The sequence below is a fragment of the Lacerta agilis genome, chromosome 5 (genome assembly GCF_009819535.1).
Source record: "Lacerta agilis isolate rLacAgi1 chromosome 5, rLacAgi1.pri, whole genome shotgun sequence".
In the NCBI taxonomy this organism is placed as follows: Eukaryota; Metazoa; Chordata; class Lepidosauria; order Squamata; family Lacertidae; genus Lacerta; species Lacerta agilis.
The window spans coordinates 9,930,651-9,952,150 of NC_046316.1; the positions used below are offsets into that span (position 1 = coordinate 9,930,651).

At 43.7% G+C, this 21,500-nt stretch overlaps 1 protein-coding gene across 1 annotated transcript in view; it reads right to left on the bottom strand.

Annotated features, from left to right (window-relative positions):
* The window catches only part of ERCC6 (ERCC excision repair 6, chromatin remodeling factor), a 46,978-nt gene extending 27,603 nt beyond the window's left edge, over window positions 1-19,375 (bottom strand). The window contains exons 1-6 of the mRNA XM_033148456.1: window positions 19,300-19,375; window positions 16,707-17,125; window positions 15,253-15,373; window positions 13,406-13,511; window positions 10,260-10,968; window positions 2,326-2,454 (exon numbers count right to left, since the gene is read on the bottom strand). Of these exons, the coding sequence (XP_033004347.1) occupies window positions 2,326-2,454; window positions 10,260-10,968; window positions 13,406-13,511; window positions 15,253-15,373; window positions 16,707-17,122 (1,481 nt within the window). The 5' untranslated portion in view covers window positions 17,123-17,125; window positions 19,300-19,375. The remainder of the gene's footprint in view (window positions 1-2,325; window positions 2,455-10,259; window positions 10,969-13,405; window positions 13,512-15,252; window positions 15,374-16,706; window positions 17,126-19,299) is intronic.
* Between the last annotated feature and the right edge of the window lie 2,125 nt (window positions 19,376-21,500).

Genomic DNA, 21,500 nt, shown 5'->3' on the forward strand with positions numbered 1-21,500 from the left:
TCAGTGAGGTCAGAAAGAGATTACTGTCCCCCAAAAGCACTCCAACTGGGAGAAGGAACACATTTCCATCAGGTTAGATTAGCGAGTGATCCCTAGAGGTCTTCTGCCATCTGTAGTGTGTGGAGAACGTCTGGCTCACTTGCTAATCTATCCCCAGGGCTTTAGGCAGGTTGCACACATGAGACACGATCTAAATTTTGGCTTAAAAAAGAATCTCTCTCTCTCTCACCACCTTCTCTCATCTGAGGATGCTCACTCCTCACAAAAAGCTCACCAAATTCTTCATCTCAACTGAAAAGCCTATTGTTTATTTCAAACCGTTGCCCTCTTTCTCCCATTTACAGTTGGAAGGGTGCCTTTTGTAGATTCCTACTCGCATCCCTCAACAAGCTGGTTTCTTAACATTTTCACTTCACTAGGCACAAGGATACAGGAGACCCCCCCCCCGATATTGCAAAAGAAAGTATTTCTTCACACGGGGGGTGGATGTACAATGTTGAGCAACCAGAGTGATTGCTAGAGGAGCAGGTAAGTGTGGCAGAGTCTTTCCTCTCCCTTCTGCAATTGCCGAACAGATGGCAACAGTTGAGTTCTTGCCGAGAGTGAGCAAGGCACGGGAGTCCTTGCTCCTTTCATTCTCTGCAACGTACCCTAACCGAGAAGCTAAACTCATGCAAGGGAGAGAAGAGTGGAAAGCAGAGCATCATGGGAAGGGGTATAGCCCATCTTTCCTCACATACCAGATGGACTCCAACACTGAGCTCTGGGCCTGCCATTCTAGCCCTAGATGCAGAGAAAAGCCTAAAAAAGAATAGACCAAATTCTCCATTTAAAAAAAGACACCCAATAGGACCTACCAGAGTCACATACACAAGTTTTGGCCTCTTCCTCGTGGTCTCTTGTAGCTCTCTACACCCTATGACTTAAAGTGCCTCTTAATGGCATATAATTTAGCACATTTCATAGTCTTTTCAGAGAGACACAGTAGGTTGCAACTGGTATAGATCTTTAACCTGTTAATACTTGATATACGAACAGAATGCTTGAGAGTTGGGAGGAGAAATGGGCGAGCCGCTTTCGACTCTCCCATTTCTAGCCCTCTCTTTCCCAAATCTATTTTTGAAACTGCAAAGCACAGAAACTAAAATGGAGCTTTCGGGGCTCTTGAAAAGAGCCTCAGGACTGCCCTCATTCAACTTCAACGAAAACAAACCCTAGAAAAGGATAAAGTTTTCGGAGGATCTGCTGAGAAAAATTAAGAGCCAGGAACAAACTAACTGGGAGTTGATCAATCTGCATCGGGATTCACTGCCGCCATCTTTGCGCTCCAATGTGGTCAGAGGAGCCTCTAATGCTTAATGATGGCAACATCCCTTTCCTGCTGGGGAGATCTCATCTTTTAAACTGCATGTCAGACAAATCATTCAGCTCAATTGATCTTTTTAACCACTCAGGAAGTTTTGCCAGCTGACTCATGCTTGCAAGGGGATACCCTTCATTAGGGACAGCTATCATGCCAAGACTCATATTTAGTTGCCCGTCTTGGTTGAATTCTCTTTGGGTTTCTCTCATCATAGATCCATTTTTAGATTATGGTTACAGCAGCATAACACACCCTTAAGTCCACCAGCAGTTGGTGAGGAACCTGTTAACCAAGCTGTGAGTTCCAGGGAAGCGATAAACGCTTCTCAAGACCACCATGCTCAATGGAGTGTTACAGCCAGGCAGCTCACAAGCTGCGATGCTTGAATCATTTGCTAAAGGACTGAATGGAAAGGCTAACGGCGCGAGTGGAGTGAACTCTCTGCTTTACACACTGTCTATGCTTGTGTAGGATGGACAAATGTCCTATGCAGTTTTGGCAGCTACAACACAACACAAACTTATAACCACAAGGGAATTCAAGTTCTTCAGTTGGCTGCAGAATGCCATAATACAGTGGTACCCCGCAAGACGAATGCCTCGCACAACGAAAAACACGCTAGACGAAAGGCATTCACTAACGAAAGGGTGACTCGCAAGACGAATTTTTCTATGGTCATGCTTCGCAAGACGAAAATTCCTATGGGAATTAAATTCCTATGCATTCCTATGGTCGTGCTTCGCAAGACGAATTTTTCGCAATACGAAGCGACTCGCGGAACGAATTAATTTCGTCTTGCGAGGTACCACTGTACACTTTAGCTACTCAACTTTTCCAGTTTGTACTGATACATTAGCAATCCACTTATAGCAGTGAACTGTTGTTCGCTACTTTTGTATGATGGGCGCAAATGCCGAATAAACATCTATCTTAGGATCTGTTCGCTACTTTAATATACATACTTGAAAAGTTTTTTGAAAAGGAAACCTGGAACTCTAAAACCCTCAGCAAATTCAGCATCGCTATCATCCGAATCTTCCCCCGCCTTCTGCCGCTCCTCTCTGTCTTTCAGTTGTTGCTTGTGCCACCTCCTGAAATTACAAGAAGAATCACCATTTAATCGCCAGCGTTAGTTTAGGCAGCTAGGAGAAAACAGCAAGTAAATCTGAAAAGCAGCTATTGTGGTCCAGCAGACAGTGTGTTGATTTTGACATGAGAAACCTGGGCTCAAATTCCAGCTGAGCTTAAGTGCTTATGCCTTGGGCAAGGTAACACACTCTCTGGCTGGCTTTCCTACAGGAGGGATATAAAGCAGTGAGAAAGAATGTAAGGCAATCTACAGAGTAAAAGGTAAAGATAAAGGGACCCGACCATTAGGTCCAGTCGTGTCCGACTCTGGGGTTGCAGCGCTCATCTTGTGTTAATGGCCGAGGGAGCCGGCGTACAGCTTCCGGGTCATGTGGCCAGCATGACTAAGCCTCTTCTGGCGAAACCAGAGCAGCGCATGGAAATGCCGTTTACCTTCCCGTTGGAGCGGTACCTATTTATCTACTTGCACTTTGACGTGCTTTCGAACTGCTAGGTTGGCAGGAGCAGGGACCAAGCAACGGGAGCTCACCCCGTCGCGGGGATTTGAACCGCCGACCTTCTGATCAGCAAGCCCTAGGCTCTGTGGTTTAACCCACAGCGCCACCCGCGTCTACAAAGTAGTGCTCTACAGACTTCCTGTGGGCATCTGGTTGGCCACTGTGAGAACAGCATGCTGCACTAGATGGGCCATTGGCTGGATTAGAAACATAAGAAAAAATGGGTGGTTGGGGGAAAGAGGGAGAACATGTTTTTATAGTATCTGGGTACAAAATACGTTTGCAAGACATTTCACACGGTTAACTGAATCACTAAACCCAACAAAAGTTCGAGGCAAATTAAATGTCGGCATAAAAACTTTTATCAACCTATTGCACGCACTGCTATACAGCCTTTAGAAGACATTTGTTATGGGGGAAATAGCCAAATAGGATCATTCTGTACAACAGGATGACAACATGCTGCAGCATGAAAGAACATGTGATGATTTAAGATGGCAGTCCACACCCACTAACTTCAATGGGATGTGATCAATCCATTGTACATTTCAGTCCCATCCTTACGAAAACTTTCTGTGTCATGCATACTTTCCCCAGCTGGAGCCTGCACCCAGTAGAAAAAGGTGGGGGGGGGAAGAGTGGAAGACACTTACTTCAAACTACCTGTAACATTATTTCATTATACAGAAGGGAATTTCTCATGGAGCACCACCATGAACATGGCATGTCATTTCCCTCCAGATTAGAAACAGAAATTCACCTGCAGCAACCAGATTCAGAAGAGTTGGAAGCAGCTTATGAGCTTTTGCTTTTTTTCATTTTTCGCTACATCCCCACCTTCGGTAAAACATTATTTTTAAATGTTTTGGAAAACAATTCAAAAGCTTGAGATATTTGTTTGCCAGTGTTAAAGTCAGAAATGTGTAAACAACCTGATCCGCAATCCTTCTTTCATATGACCTTCAACTTGTCTGAAAACAGATACATTTAATATGACTTTTCCAAGCAAAATAAAAATAAACCATTTGTAAAATGTTGGCAGAAGTTCCAGTCTCTGCTATAGCAGACAGGGGTTCTGACACTGTCAAATACCCTAAACTCTAGCCTAGAAATGGGAAATTCATGGCCTTCAGTATGTTAAACTATAAAGCTCATCATTTCCCATATTGGTTATGCTGATTGGGGCTGATTGGAGTTATAGTCCAATGACGTATGGGAGACCAGATGTTCCTGTTCTAGTTAAGACAAGCATGGTCAAGAGAGAATAAAGTTGCTCCAAAATATCCCGCGAAAGAGTGATTCAAATTCATTTACTAAGAGGAAAATGGGTACTATGTTTGTGTATGAGCTGAGTTTTAATGTTGGTGGTAAGGTAAGGAGCACCTCAGTTGCAACAAAACTTGTCTCTCTCCTGTATTCTCCCGGAACTTTTAAACAATTTAAGATTTAATCACAGAACTGCAGAGTTTAGAGGAAGGTACCACGAGGGTCATCAAGTCCAACCCCCTGCAATGCAGGAATCTTTGTACCCAATGTGGGACTTGCACCCATGCCCCTGAGATGAAGAGTCTGATGTTCTTCCAACTGAGCTATCCAAATGCTTGGGAATTGCGAAAGATCTGTGGTAGCGGACATACTTGTGTGCAGAACGTCCCTGATTCAAGCCCCAGTGTCACCAGGTAGGACTGGGAAACATTCCTTGAGTGCCACTGCCGGCGAGAGATGATGATACTGAGCTAGGCATACCCACAGTCAGACTTGGTTTAAGACAGCCTCCTATGTGTCCCCCCCCCTTGCTAGGTTTTAGTTCTGTTTATGAATTCCATACTGCTTTTTAAGGATTTTATGCTGGTTCTATGGTAATTGTTGTGCCAGCGCTGCTTCTGAATTTATTTAGCTGAGTGTTGATTGTATATGCATTTTACTGATTTTAGTTTGTCAACTGGTATGTAAAATGGCAAAGAGCAAAGAAATAATATTTCACACATTTCGCATGCCCAGCTAAAGGTATCATTCATGATGCTGGCAACCATTTTTCCACCACCTGCAACAGCTTACTGTGTGCCAAATGTCTGAACAAAATCCGCCAAGCAAACAGAAAAGGTGAAGGAGCATTGAGCAAACTGTACTGAAGTGTCATACGGCCGCGACAAAGAGCCATCAATACCAACAAATAAAGAGGTAAAGGATAAATAGTGAATATTGCTGCTATTTCCAGGTTTTGCGATGGCAATAAAGTCACTGAGAAAACAATTGATACATCAACTAAAACCCAATGGAAGCATATTAAAGTGCGCAATTAAAAGCTCTGATTTATTACTTGTTAGCAAACTATTTTATTTTGTGCAAGAGATGCAAGCAGGATTAGTGAATCATTTATGTTTTTACAAGGATTTTGAGTGCTTCCAAATGTCAACTTCCTCTAGCAAATCGACCATAGTGCATTTGCAGGAGACTGGAATACTGACAGGCTGTCATGCTAGACACCCATAAGCTAAACATCAACAGCAGCTAACAGAACGGGGAGTGCTGCTGGTCCAAATGTATTGGCAAAATCAGCATAGGTTGATACCACTGTGAAACAAGCCTGTTATTTATTTATTATTTAAACTAGTTACAGAGCCACCAAACCACTGTGATGAGAGCTATCTCCTTTTGTGAAGTATTTGTCTCGCTCTCAGCTATCACATGCTGAAAGGCTTTCACATCACCGTACAGCAGTGGTGAACTTTCTTTCGGCCTAAGGGATGCATCCCTGCTTGGCCAACCCTCTGCAGGTATGGCCAAACTCAGCCCTCCAGATGTTTTGGGACTACAATTCCCATCATCCCTGACCACTGGTCCTGTTAGCTAGGGATGATGGGAGTTGTAGTCCCAAAACATCAGGAGAGCCAAGTTTGGCCATGCCTGCTCTAGGGGACATACACCAGAGGTGTGCATGGTCACCCACATGCACACAGAATTCTCTCAGCAATTAAGCTTGAAGAAAACAGTTTAGCTTTTCTTTCAAAGTCTAACTGCCAGATTACTTCCCCCCCCCCCCGTTGCACTCTCAAGAAAGGTTGCCCTATGACTTGTTCTCCAGTTTCCTGATACGTTTGAACCAAGTGAGTTTGTTGGCTCTTTGGTTCGGCTTTAAGAAATTGTAAGCATCAGTTTAAAATGCTTAGATTTGGATTTAATTTTAACCAGGCTGTGTCTACAAATGGAAACCTACAACATTAAGAGTTAAAATAATTGATCACCGATGTAGGAGAGCTGGGCTGAAGTCCTCTTTGGACAATAATGCATCACTTTGGGAATAACAGGCCTCCTTGGGTCCAATAATCCTTACTGGATCTTTGCCTTATTCCTGCCCTCCCTGCTGTGATTCTGTATCCTTTTAATTAATACAGGATGGAATTTAAGACAGAAAGTTCATTTTCCATTTACTGCATTCTCTTGCTAGACGATGTGATGCCTGAAAGTGGACAAAAGTTGAAAAGGGTTTTCATGAATCCGGAAGTCAATGCAACATAAAACCTGTAGGTTGTCTTATTAACGCCTGGGTAATTCGAGTTCATCCGTCTTTAAATATGGGCTTCTGAAAACATTTTATTTATTTATTATTACATTTATAGCATGCCCTTCCTCCAAGGAGCTCAAGATGACTTACACAGTTCCCGCCCCCTCCCCATTTGAACAAAAGTGCAGCCAGGCACTTCAAACATGTAGCTCACAACAGATCACAATCTGATTTTTCCAAACATATTCAGGAACCAAGCTGGGTATTTAATATAGTTTGTGTTTCTGAAGCATAATATATTTTCCATCTCAGACAGCCAAGATTCCCTTAATGATCATTCTCATTTTGTAAATTGAGACAATGAGTTACTCTTCCGATCTGGCTTTTTATGAGTTGTGTGGGGGTCGCTCTGATCGCTGCCTCCGCGGCAGATTAAACATATGCCATTAGAGTTACAAGTCTCAGTGAGCAGAGCCAGGATGATGCTGGGGATTAGGCATCTGCACCGGAATCAAGGATTTTCCTTATCAGTGAACTGTCTTCCCCTGTTTCATCAGACAATGGGCCACGCCATGAGGAGCTCCTTGCTCTGCCCCAGCTGGAGGCAGGACCTGTTTTAATTTGGATATATTTTGCCCAAGAGGCTGGGCTAGAAAGGCACCTCTCTTTCTAGTGAAACTACTGGAGGAAAAATGTGGTCCTCCAAGTTGGAATCCAGCCCCACCAGCCATTCACAGGTAGAGAAACACTCTCTCTTCTTGGTGGCATTTGGTTGTCCAAACAGTGGGACAAATCAAAGTAGCTCCCCACACATGTGAGGGGGGTGGGGTTGATGTACCATTTGGATTCATGGCTAAATAATTTATTTTTCCTCCAAGGATCTCAAGGTGTTCTCCCCGCTCTTCAGTTAATCCCCACAACAACCCTGGGAGGTAAGTTTGGGCTGGGAGGCAGTGACTGGTCCAAGGTCACCCAGAGAACTTCATGGTTGGGTAGAGATTTGAACCGTGGTCTCCAAGGTCCTAGTCTGACACTCTAAGCAGTAGACCACACACTGCGGCAAAAGGATGGATAAGCAGAACAACAACTGCAACAAAATCCAAGCAAAGGGGTGAAAAACCACTGGCCCCCAGGCACTTTCTCATCTGTTTTGCAGCATGACCTTATTCCCCCAAACTTCCCCCCACTGCAAATAGACTTGAACAAATTGGATGGTTTTTTCCAAGGTCAACTGCAGCATTAGGAAACCTTTGCAGGGACATGCATTCCCTGGAAACCCATGCCACAATTTGGATGGAAATATTACGCTTGAAGAAACAGCTTCGAACTAGATTCCCACTTTTGCATCTGGCAGTACCCACCACTGATATGAACCCCCGGAAAATTTTAAAAAGTTTCCCTATGCCTGATGTAAGGCACAGTTTATCTTATTTTAATTTTCACCCACCCTGATCTAAAAGCAACACATCTCACATAATTACAAAGTTACACTCGCATATGATAAATAAGCATGCTTGTTGAAATCACTGGGAAGGGTCCAGACTTGGCCTTCTGGCAAAGCAGAAAGGCTCGCTTTGTTTGCAGAAGAGACTGAGATCCAGCAGACGCTTCTGCTGGAGGAAAGAGGGACGCCATTTTTGCTAATTCCTCTTCAGACTCCAGCATCACTTCCCACATCGTTTGGGACAGTCCCCCAAGCTTCTGGGGCGGCTTTTCAGGGGGTATTAGGGGTGGACTCAACCCATGGTCTCAACTGCTGTTACTAGGCGTTTTGGTTAATGATGCTTTTATGTTTTATTTGTCCCATCTACTGCTATTATGATCTTGTTCTTACAACGTCAGTTTCATTATATTGGAGTTTTCAATGGTTTTTCTGGCAGCCATTTTGGAATTTTTTTGCGCACAATAAAGTGGGTTATGAATATTACAATATTCAAAAAACCGCAGTACTTAAGGCAATGGCATTCAAGGCAATCCAATATGCAGCCTCCAATTTCCCATCCACACTTGGGCATACTAAGAGAAGCAAACTGCCTCCTTCGCTCTCACACCTTTCTTCCTAAAACGAGGGCTCCCTCTCCCTAGGAACAATCTGCCAGAGAAAAATGACAAGGCAGAACTACTGCAGAGTCCCCCCTGTTTGCACGTTCTCCCTCTGGAATCACAAGTTTTTTAATTGGCCTTGTGCTTCAGATGTTCAGAGGAGAATCACAGCTGGCTCACTGTCAAGCTTTACAAGCATAATATTTTCACCTTGATGCAGGACCATCTCCCAGATACAATCTTGAAAGCTTCGCTGTGGAAAGAAAACTCATTTTCTGCCTCTTGAAGTACGTGGGACTCCCCACACAGCAAAATGCTCAATCGAGCAATCCAGGAGGACTGCATCCGTCATTTGGGGGGTGAAACTTGCCAGACACTCATCCAGTTGTTTTTATCAACAATTATAACTGACAAGGAATAAGATGCAAGTGTAAGCAAATGCCATTCCTTTAGCAAATTCACTCCACTTTATCTCCTAGCAGCACTTCCCACGGTACAGATCACCTGGGGAATGCAAGTACAAGAACGTCAATGTGGGCAGCTGCAGTTTAACAGCTACAATAACTAGAGCTATGAAATTTTAGGAGATATGGTGTTTTGGTGGCAATTACAATTATTGATATTTCTAAAATTCATTTAGGCTTTTATTGTAACTTAAGCAACTGCAGGAAATGTATGACTTTAGCAGGGATAAATTGTTACGATCTTAACGTTATTAAAAAACTTGTCTTGGATGGATTTAAATTGTGAATCATATTAAAACTTTCAATCAAAATAAATTACTCTTGATGAAAACTCTGAATTAAAAATGATTTAATATTGAGCTAAGTCAATGGAAAAAAGTTGAGCTTCATTCAATAAAATAGCAAATATTTTACAGATTAATACATTTATTAATTCTTTAGTCCATCTCTCAGAAAGGCTATTATTTCTCCAGCCAAAAGGAATCAGTTGGGTTGTTCTCCTCGGGGGCCTAGATTAGGAGAACATGATTTTTCTTTTAAATAGTTTCAGAGGTCTCACAATTCTGCCTTCTACCAGCCCAACAATGGGCTAATTTTGGAATAAAAATTATTCTGTGACCAGGTAGATTAGTTTTCAAAACAACAACAACAGCATGTGGTTTATTTTAAATTAAGTCTTTTGATTTAAAAAAATAAGTGCATTCGCTTTCATTTTTCTAAAAGACTAATCCTTTGAGTAAGCTCAAATTATCCAGCACAACAGACTTCATGCCACTACTGAGTGGTGTGGCACCACAATCACCTAATAGGGGAGCTGCACAACTAACACAGGCTGCAAATCACTACAAGCACTTATGCTAAGACTTTTTGAAGCAATCCATCAAAGGAATAGAGAGAAGTAGCAAAAGGGCAGTCAAAGGAAGGCCCCTAAACAGAACACCCTTTACCCTGTTTGAAGATGAAATTCTGCCTACTTGGTACTGTACTTTGCACCACCATATTTAATGATATAGGTTTACTTGTAGAGTACCCTGTTAGTCATTCATACATTACAATATCCATGCTTTTTGCACTGCATGGGCATATACATCTAATTATTTAATTGGGATAAAAAGAGCTCTCCAAGAAAAAAATGAAACCATAACATGTTCTGATAATAAGGATCTTCTGTTCTGTTCCCCAGCTGTTAGTTCTAAAATGTGGGAGGCATACAACAGTCTAGTTTTTGTAAGTATTAAAAAAAAAACCTGGAATTGCCACTAGAAATATTTGGGTGGGTGTTGTTGTTTTTTACTAACCTTAACCTTTGTTTATAGTAATCTTCATTGCCGTCATCTCTACATTTTTTAATTCTCCTTTTCCCAGCAATATCCTCCTCCTCCTCATCAGAGCTTGGGAAAAAGTCATCATCCCCAACATCTTCTTGAAATTCGTGTGTTAATGAAAATCTCTTTCTCCTTGGCAGAGGTTTCACTTCATAATCATCACCATCATCTTCTTGAAAAAAATCATCTTCCCCATCCAGACTACCGAGCTCTTCTTCATCAGGCCTGTATTCCGACTCCTCACTGTCCTCCTGTTGCTCCTCTCCCTGTATCCCATTGCCCTTAGGAAGTCTGGCCTTGGCCTGAATCTTAAGAACGTGGTTCTGAAGCTTTCTCATGTGCTTCTTCAAACGGCTGTCTGTTTTGGGCTGGCTTTTACTCATGGTTCCTTTGCCTTTTATGGGACATGCTGGAGTTTTGATCAGATTTTTCTGCGAAGGAGCTTTCTTCTTAGTCCCCTTACGAACTGAAGGCCTCTTCCTTTCAAATGAGAGTTTTGCTTGATCCGCCAAGTATTTTTCAAAACCAGCTCCTTCATCTAACATTATCCGACGGGGCTTCTTCTCTTGGCTCTGGAGTATCTTTGTTCCAAATGGAGTCATCTGACCAGTTCGGATGAGGTTCTCCCATTCAGTTTCCTGGGCTGGCATAAGCATGCTCCCAAGGGATGAGGGACCAGGTTCTACGAAACACAAAACCCCCAAAGATTAAAAAGATCTATACATGACTCCTTCCCCTCCAACACAAACATATCTGTGAAAAAGACAAGTGCACCCATTTATCTCAGTGTGAAACAATCTTCAGGATAAAGCTATTATCCTGAGAGTTCAAATGAACAGATCTGTTCTGTCCTTGTGCTTTGTAGGAGGAACATAGGGCAGAGAGGTGAGGAAACTATAAATGTAAAGAGAGTAAGCCAATGCACAAAATGGCCAGAAACCAACATAGAGACTTGACAAAAGGAGGGAAAGAAAGAGAGAGAATGGAGAAAAAATAGCAATAGGTGCAGACAGACGGGTGGCACTTACAGATGCTTAAATGAAAGAAGCTATAGGACTGAAAGTGGGAGAAGACAGACATCTAGGGGTCATCATTGTAAAAGTGGTACCAGAAGCCAAATAACCTATTTGGAGCACATGGTGAGATAGCACAGCATAGAACATGGGTAGGCAAATTAAGACCCGGGGACCGGATCCGGCCCAATCACATTCTAAATCCGACCCAATCGCCTTCTAAATCTAGCTCACGGACGTACCAGGAATCAGTGTGTTTTTACATGAGTAGAATGTGTCCTTTTATTTAAAATGCATCTCTGAGTTATTTGTGGGGCCTGCCTGGTGTTTTTACATGAGTAGAATGTGTGCTTTTATTTAAAATGCATCTCTGAGTTATTTGTGGGGCCTGCCTGGTGTTTTTACATGAGTAGAATGTGTGCTTTTATTTAAAATGCATCTCTGAGTTATTTCGTTCTTTTTTTTCTTTCAAAATATAGTCTGGCCCCCCACAAGTTCTGAGGTGTACAAGATGCACATACTCCTGAATCAAACCTGGCCATGATAGCACACATCTTAGTTACTTCTAAATTGGATTACGGTAATGTAGCCCAGAGGGAAGTCAACCTGGAAAGGGAGCCCATCTAGGAGAAGGAAAACTCTGATCCTAAGCCTCCACTGCCTTGTGGGATATGTTCAGGAGAAGAAAAGAGTAAACCCTACACAAATCCGAAGCGGAGACCCTAAGGCGGTTAGATGGCGCCTTGTATGCCTCCAGCAACTCCTGCAGCTAAGCTGGTGCCAAACATATTTCTCTGCTTTTCTTTGGACATCAGCGAAGCTGAGCGGGGGATCAATCTCTGAGCAGCTCAGGACTTCCATACACACTGTTCAGGCTTGTGCCCTGGGGAGGTCACTTCAATGCTTCTAATGCAGCCGTTTGACTTCACCTCTGGAGGCACACTCCATTGTCTCTTGAAACAGATGGATGCCAAAAATGTAGTCTACACCGGACTTACTTTCAAGGGTCCTAGAGAAGTTTCCATTGGTACAGAATGCAGTAGCTAGGATGTCAATGGGTGCTTGTCCTCAGGACCATATGAACCCCTACTCTGCAACAACTGTACTAGTTGCAAATTTGTTTCAGAGCACAATAAAAGGTGTTGGTTTAGCTTTAAAGCCCTAAATGGCTTGGGTTCAGGTTATTTTGAGGACTGTCTCCTCCTGCATCAGCCTGCACAGCCCTTCGGTGGGTTCCAACTGTGATGGGCGCATGATTGGGAGGGACAAGGCATTTTCAGTGGCTGCACTGAGACCACCTGATGAGGTACATTTGGCCTTTCCTATTCCGTCTTCTCTGTTTGGTGAAGACTTTTCTGTTCTGACAAACTTCTGTCTTGCTGTGCAGATTGTCTTTTCTGTGGTGTTTTTATCTGCTGAACTAAACTCTGTTTAATATGTTTTTTATTGTTGTTGTATCATGAGATTGTAACATTTTTATTGCTGTAAATTGCTTTCAACAGAGAAGGGAGGGAAACTGGAAAGGACTGACAAGACATAAGGGCAAAAATTCCAATATCTTTGCAAAGCTTCAGTTCTCTAATTTTCATTGATACTCAAAAGGTGTTAGACCCCAGCTGGAGCTGTGAGGAACAGAAAGTGACAGCAACAATGCAAAACATACTGTTGTGCTTGTGTTTACGGCACATAATTTTCTTTCCACATATTAAAAATTGTGCATGTTGATTGATAGCATTTCACTGAAAGATGTAATTCAATCATGGTGTTTGTCAACTTAAAACTTTTTTTTTTGCAGCTCAGCTAATTTGATTAACAGTTTCAATTTATTAAGAGCAAAGCTCTAGTGATTCTAAAGAACAACCATCCCTTCTGAAATGCACCAAGATTTATTTTCATCCATGAAGATTCCCATACGAGTGCTCAAATGAGCAATTCTGCAGGTGCAGAAAATTAAAACAGTGCTAAATCGCTCTAAAAAACCAACTCATTGAAGTTAATAAACTTCAGTAATAAATTTGGTGTATTTTTCCAAGCGTAGTATTAAAAGTTGATTTCAAATAAAGGTATTATACCAAGATGACCCAAATAAATTATCATTTTCCTTACCGACATCTTCCTCAAAGTCAACACCATCTATTTCACCAGAAATTTCTTCTCCAAGAATTATTTGAAGGCGTCTTTGCTTTGCTTTGATTTTTTTCAACTGCTGCTCCTGAAATCATGAGAGAATACAGTTAAAACAGAGTAGCAAATTATCTGGGTTATATCCAGTTATTCATGCTGTGAGAAGACCTATTAAAATAAATGGGCTTAAATTGGTCATGTCCACTGAGTTCAATGGAGTATGACATAGTAGGATTCAACCCTATATTCTCAACGATGACAACAAATAGCAAGACAGAATGGGATCAGTACTTGCTTCATAAACATAATTTGTAAAGCTCAGTTAAGTTTTCATGCAATTCCCAAGGGGGAAGGAAAAAAAAAAGATTTACTTCTCAGGTGAACAATTTGCATTTGATATGTATACAGTGGTACCCCGTGTTACGCACACTATCCGTTCCAGATTGCGCTACGTAACACGGGCATGCATAACGCGAACGCCCCCCCCCCCAAGAAAAAACCCGGAAGTAGCGCGATTTGAGCACTTCTGCGCATGCGCGAAGTGCGCAGAAGCGTTCTGCGCATCCACGGGTTGCGAACGGTACGGAAACGCTTCCGGGTTGCGGGCGTTCTTAACTCGAACGTCCGCAACCCGGGGTGTGCGCAACCCGGGGTCCCACTGTAAATGTAAAAAGAAATATGTTTGCATATTTTTAAAATAAAACAATTGGGCTAACTACAAACACATAGAACCCGAAAACAATCCACATTTTACTTAAAGCCAAGTTTTTTGTTTTTGTTTTTAAAAAAACCTTTAGAACATGCTCAAAATAAGATATTATGTGTTTAGTGCAGCTTTGCCCAACCTGATGCCCGCCAGATGTTCTGGACTAAAACTTGCATCCACACCAGGCAATATGGCTGGTGCTGATGGGAACTGTAATCCCAAACTTCTGGAGCACACCAAGTATGGAAAGACTAGTCTAGCAGAACAGCATTCCATGACAGAAGTCAGCCAAGAGAATGCCCCTCTTTCTACAAACCCCTGAAGGATTTATGGTTCATAACTTCAATTTGAACCAAGCCCAGAAGGCAACACAGAGCCTGCACAGCTACAATGGGTAGAATTTAATGTCATGCTATGAGGAATATTCCGTCTATGCAAGCACTGCCACTTGCCAGATGGAACAATCCCCCTGTCCCCCCCCCCCGTTCTTGGGGCTCCCCCGACCCCAACTCCAAGCCAATCTTGGTGGGTGCATGGGGGGATAGGATGGGGGAAGGCACTTTTCCATCATTCCATAAGTGGAAGTCCTTGGACTTAGGGGCAAACCAATCTACTTGTTGAAACTGAAGGAAATAGAAATAATCTGACAGGAAGAGTGACAGGAAGAGTCCTCCCCTTCACCACTGTGTTTAACGAGTTTAAAGTACAAAACAGCTTAAGGGAACTGCAACCTACACCTACAGCAGCTACAGTGGAACCTCATGTTATGGACGGGATTCGTTCCGGAGGCGTCCACGTAACACGGAACTGACACAAGCCGAAGTGCTGCGTCTGCGTGCATGCGAGGCAATTTAGTGCTTCTGCACATGCGGCGAAACCCGGAAGTAACCCGTTCCGATACTTCCAGATTGCCGCAGGACGCAACACGAAAACACGTAACCTGAAGCGGACGCAACATGAGGTATGACTGTAGTTGAAAAATAAAATAATCTGACCCATGCAGCCAGAACCAGCAAATTAGCTTCAGTGAGACTTGTACAGAGTTCTTTAAGATACTAACTTAAAAAAAGATTTAAAGGTGATTTAACACACTTCACTCTTACAATTAGGAACTTCCCGTTACCTTGTTGTATTTTTGCCGCTTCACAGAATCTAGTTTTCTGTTAATATCTTTATTAGTGGCAGCTTGTGGAGTAAACTGCTCAATAATTGTAGCGATTTGTTTCAAGGATGTTGTACATGACCTGAAAACACAAACCTAATCATCATCTACTGAGCACCAATGAGTTGCTTCAAAAACTGAATACAGATAAAGGCATATTCAACGCAAACACTGGGCAATGTTTAAAACTCAAAACCCAATATTGTTTCTATAAATAGTAGCTGAAAAATAGATGCTCACAAAACCTGCAACTTTGAAGGTATGACCACCATATAACAATGGTCCCTAAAACATTTTTACTGTGTAAGCAGGAGGAGGAGGAGGAGGAGACGCTTGGTCAATGAAACCTCACTAGAAATTATTTAGATTTATTTCAATTCTTGCTTTACATTCAGTATTTTAGAGAAAATTGAACCCTGATTAGTGGTGCCTGCAAATCCCTGCATTTGTCCATGTGTCTTGATTTCAAACTGCACATGTAATGGAAAGCACTTCACCTGACATCAGGTGACTGACAGGTAGGCAGCCCTACCCACCTGTCAAAACCGCTTGAGGGGTTGGGGGGAAGTAAAAATCTGGTCCTTCACCTGAAAAAGAATCCTCACTCCTGCTTTAGGGCATTAGCATGAAGCAGGAAGAGTAATTCAGGTGAAATAGAACTGCCAACCTTCCATATCCCAAGGCTCAAATCCTTTTCATAAAAGAGAAGGCAACCTTGAGCCTACCAAAATTCATGACAAAGTATGCACTGACTTTAATGCAGCACATGCAGCAAAACTGCAGTCTAAAATTGTAACAGCTGGCTGGTAATCATGCAAGCAATTATGAGGAAAGCAAAACATTTCTTCCTTTCTGTGAAGCTGTGATGTTTTGGCGATGCTTTGTGATTCCACTATTTAGGTTTTCTTCTGCCAGGTCTGGTCCACAAGCTATTTCATAACCAGCCTGGAGAAGCTCCACTGGCTTACCTAGCATAAATGATCAGTGGATTTCACCCAAATATTTCTCCGAGCTAGCTAACCAGAATGACTGGGTTCTGAATATTTGCGTAAATAAACATGTTGACATTTAGTGGACTGAAATATATTTTGGGGTATGTTGGCAGATGACTAGGACAGGGCTTTTAGTTTACTTGATGAAATGTGTCCTAAGGCTTCTACAAATGTGTCATCAATAGGGTGGAATTCAATGTAACGCTGAGTGGGTTATGCACGCAGGGAACAAGGTCCATTCGTGCAACAGGACTTTCCTCCAACCCTCCAGAGCAGATTTAAGGGGTGTGAAGGCACAGCACGAAGAGAGGGAGAAGACTTCAGTCTGTGCATGCAATACTCAGTTGAATCTTGCCCACAATTTCTACTCCCCATGATGCGTATCCCCTTCACCTTGAAGTAAAAAGAAGTAACTCAACTTACCTCAAGTCATCCAGTACAGACTGGTATTCTTTTTCTGCATCAGCAATTTGCACCGCCTTGTTTGCTTCATTTATTGCATTGTCTACCTGCTGAAGAACTCCTTGTTCCAATACATCCTGGTCATACACATCAACTTCCAGGTCTCTGAGTTCATCTGCCTGAGCACCACGTGCCACAGACTGGATTTGCTGCCTGTCGATGTGCAGCAGCGGTCCCTTTCTCAGTGCTCCAGAAGACGCACCTGCTACTGCAGGTAGCTTGCTTTCCAAGGCAAGAGCTTCTAGATGGTCTCCCATGTGACCTTCACTAGGAGGCAAAGCGCCTCTTTGTTCGGCTTCCGTTAGTTCCATATTACCTGAATCACTCCCAACAGAAACATGATTCCCTCCTTCTGGCTGAGGTTTTTCGGCAGGCATCTTCTGTTCATAAAAGAATTACAGTTTTAAGTTCTGAAGCTTTTTGACAAGAAAACCAATAAAAGTTCACCTACAAGCAGGATCTCAAACTGGTCCCATTTCCTTGGAGTGGATGGGTTAAGTCAAGGGGCTAGACAATACACCTTTCTTAAGCACCTTCAAGTATTTAATTTCAGCCCCCAAATCTCACCAAGAGCCGCTGTAGTATTGTACAGCCTGACATTCAAACCCCTCACAGTGAATCTCATTGGATAAATCACCCATTCCCAAGCCTTGGTTCCCAGGGAGCAAAACCTCTCATGCAGGTTCACCAAGAGGATGGCAGATGATAAGATTCCAACAGACTTTTAATATATATGAATAATTTTAATTCTATGAATGACTAACCCTTTTCAAATGATTTCTCCTCCCATGCTTTCTTCAGCTGTTCTTATTTTTATCTCTGAGTCTCTATTGGGGTAAAAAGGTGCCGTATAAAACAAATATATAATAACAATTCCCTTGGCACAATAAAACTACCAAGACCTGCCTTACTCAGCAGTTATATAGCCCTCTGTATTTAACACAAGAGCTGTGGACAATTCTATATAGCAAACACGAAGATAACTTTTGGTGCAGCGACGGCAATTTTAAAAAAATGCTGCAAATGGAACCCCCCCCCCCCAATTTAAACCTTGAATTTGCAGTCCCATGGGGAACAGTGGAAAAAACAAATACAGGCTGAGGTTGGGTGGCCATCTGTCATGAATGCTTAAGATTGCTTCCAACTGTATGAGTCTCCAACCCTGCTGATCTGCCCCATGGCTAAGGGGTACCCTCCTGCAAAGCCCTGGAGAGGGAGGACAGGGAGAGGAGGGGGGAGAGGGAGGAGGAGAGGACGAAGAATGGAAGAGGAGGGTTGACAGCAGGCCTGGGCTATGTATCGACACATCACCCAGGACTGGTTTGAGGGCCAGGTGGGGCTTGCCTGCACCTGACTTCCTCCTCTGCCAGCGCCCGGATGAACAAGCTGCACCAACACAGGGCCAGGCCTGACAGAGCTTGTCCCTCCCTCTGCTTTCCAACATGGCCATGTATGTGATGTTGGGCTGCTGGTGAAAAGCTGACATCACCCAGCCTTAGGTGAGAAGAGGCATGAAGTGGTAGAGGAGAGGGATGGGAGAGAACAGGAACTCCAGAAGGGAAGTCCTGTATCGGGAAGTTTTTTGGATTTTCAAATGTTTTAGTATGTTCTGATATATGCTGTGAGCAGGGCCGGATTTAGGTTTGATGAGGCCCTAAGCCACTGAAGGTAATGGGGTCCTTTATATGTCCAGCTGTCAACAACAAAATGTTGCTGTTTTTTGTGTTGAATATATCCGGCTTTGTCATGCTGGCCACATGACCCGGAAGCTGTACGCCGGCTCCCTCGGCCAGTAATGCAAGATGAGCGCCGCAACCCCAGAGTCGTTCGCGACTGGACTTAACGGTCAGGGGTCCCTTTACCTTTTTACACGCTATACGGTAATTTATGGACCTCATAGGTATCTAAAGCCATTTGCCACTGTTGCTGTATGTAGGTTTTATTTTATTTGTTTTTTTATCTTATATTTTGGAAATGTACATCCAGGTTTTTTTCCCCCCTTTAAATTTTTTTGGGCCCCCCAAGAGAGTTGGGCCCTAAGCTATAGCTTGTTTAGCTTATACGTGTAAATCCGGCACTGGGTGAGCCGACCGGAGTGGCTGGGGTATAAATAATAAAATTATAATTATTAACGTTATTAATGTTATTATTAGGGAAAGGGGGAGGGGACAAGTGGGGTTAAGGAGAAGGGTGGGGGAAGAGGAGAAGTGAGGGAGGGATGGAGGAGGTAGAGGAGGGGAAGAGGAAGGAGATGGGGAGATGAACAGCGGTGGAGGGGCCCGGTTTTGGGACCCCCAACCGCGTTTCCGCGCCCCGCCCCCACGAGCCGTGGGTCCAGCCGCGCGCACCCCCCCCCCCCCGCCTCAGACGCTCTGGCGACGAGGGCCTTCCCTCAGCGCCTACGAGCTCGGCCGCCATCCCACCCCACCTCACCCGGACCCGCGACGACGAAGCCGCGCCAGGCCCACCGAACCGAACCGAACCCACCCCCCGGGGGGTGCGGAGGCCCTAGGAAGGCGCCCTCACCTCGCAGCCTCCTCTTCCTCCTCCTCACCTGCCCCCTCACGGAACAACCGCGCGGGCCTGGCGAGCGCCGCTCCAAAGGTTGTCAAAGCGCACGGGCGAGGGGGGGGGGCGGGTTTGCGCACGCGCGGGCGGGCGGAGAGGGGGCGGGGCGGGAATGTGGCCCACTGGCTCCGCCCCCTGCTTCCGGTTCCACCGCCCAGCCTCCCCGGGCAGCGAAGGTGTCAGCTGGGGCCGCGCGGCGTCTCCGGTGTCGGCGCTTTTTCGTCGGTCGTTATTGTGGCGGGTGCTTTTCGCTTTGGAACTCCCTGCCAGACGGCCCCTCCGCCGTGCAGTTTTTTTGGAGGCCTGAACTAGTTTTCTTTGCTTAAAAAAAATAAATTAAAAAAATATGCATTTTGTGTCATCGTTCTGGGTTTTTTTTGTGAACCACCCTGTGATCTTTAGGGGAAGGGCGGTCTACAGATATAAATAAGTACCCAGGTGCTTGGAAAGTTGAGGCGACTTCTCCATAGCTGTCAACTTTTCCCTTTTCTTGTGAGGAATCCTATTCGGAATAAGGGAATTTCCCTTTAAAAAGGGGGGGGGGGGAGTTGACAGCTGTGCTTCTAACCCGCTTTAGAGTTTTAACTAAAGTTGGGCTGTGTGTATGTATGAAAACTTTATTCGCATAGCCAACAGCCATTGCAACAAAAGATACACAATGTACAATTAAAAACAATAGTAGTTAAAAAGATTGATCAAATGGTTATGATTGTCATTCAAATAGTGGCCCGTAATCTCATTGCGCCCTCAATAAATCTAGCAACATTTGTTGTTGTCAGCTCATTTTGATCAGATAAGAGAAAGAACAATGTATTTGCAGGTGGATGGCCTGGGATAGTGAGTAAGAGTGGAGTTATAAATTCGAATCTCAGATCTGTGTGTTTTTCTTCTTGCTTCTATGGTTTTATTTTCTTTTGTAAGCCACTTTGAGGTTGTTTTTTTTTTTTTTAAACCAATACATTTTAGGAAACTAATAGAATGTGTCAGCCTTTAATGGTGCCGCAAGACTAACATGGCAACTGCACTTTCTCTCTATATATATTCCAGTTGGCATCAGTGTTGAATTTTATTTATTTTATTTATGTGGTTAACTGTATGAAGGTTGTCATGGAAAAATACCTGTCTTGATTTTAGCCAGCAGGAAGAGTTTTCTAAACACCACGTGAATCAATACTGTTGTTTTTTCTTCTACTTGGCGAGGAAAATGATGTTTCCCTGTATTTGCGTTGGGAGCCAGGAAATTAAGAGCCAAGTGTGTGAGCTTGGAGTGTCTTTTATCTCTCAGACAGCAAAGTTTCCCTTCCTGAACTCTTTAGTTTCATCTAGCAGCTGATAAATCTCACTCAGGTACACGGTTCCCAGCCTGCCTAGTTAGTATGATTTCACCTCATTTTTAAAAAAAGGCAGCATCGACTGAAAAGATGTTCCAGATGCTAACTTTGGTGGTTGTGTAAGAACAAAGTAAAATTATAACCGTGTTCATATACTGTACTCCCAAAGAAACGTGAAGGTTGGGTATCTTTTCCGATAGGGTTGTATTGCCTTCAGCAATGGCTTGCTGGATAGCATGATAAGAGTTGGAAGAAAACACTAACCCAGCCCCCTGCTGATGCTGAGAGCCTGCTGCTACACCATCCCTGATGGCTGACTTTCCAGCCTCTGCTTATAAACCTCTTTCCACTGTTAAACAACTCATACCAGCAAGACCTTCTTTCTAACATTTAGTCTAAATCCCATTTTTTCTTGCCATTCCTACCTTCGAGACAGAAACATCACCTAGAGAGCCAGTGTGGTGTAGTGGTTAAGAGCGGCAGACTCGTAATCTGGGGAACCGGGTTCGTGTCTCTGCTCCTCCACATGCAGCTGCTGGGTGACCTTGGGCTAGTCACACTTCTCTGAAGTCTCTCAGCCCCACTCGCCTCACAGAGTGTTTGTTGTGGGGGAGGAAGGGAAAGGAGAATGTGAACCGCTTTGAGACTCCTTCGGGTAGTGAAAAGCGGGATATCAAATCCAAACTCTTCTTCTTCTTCTACCTATGTAATGGTCTTTCTGCCTCCTCCTCATCACTTGCTAACATTTCTCCGTCATTTCCACTCTGCAGACCTACCGTTTCCTTGATGTTCCTCACGTTCTCAACATCTCCCACAAATCTGAGCTCATTCTGCTTACCAGCTTCTGCGGCTCATT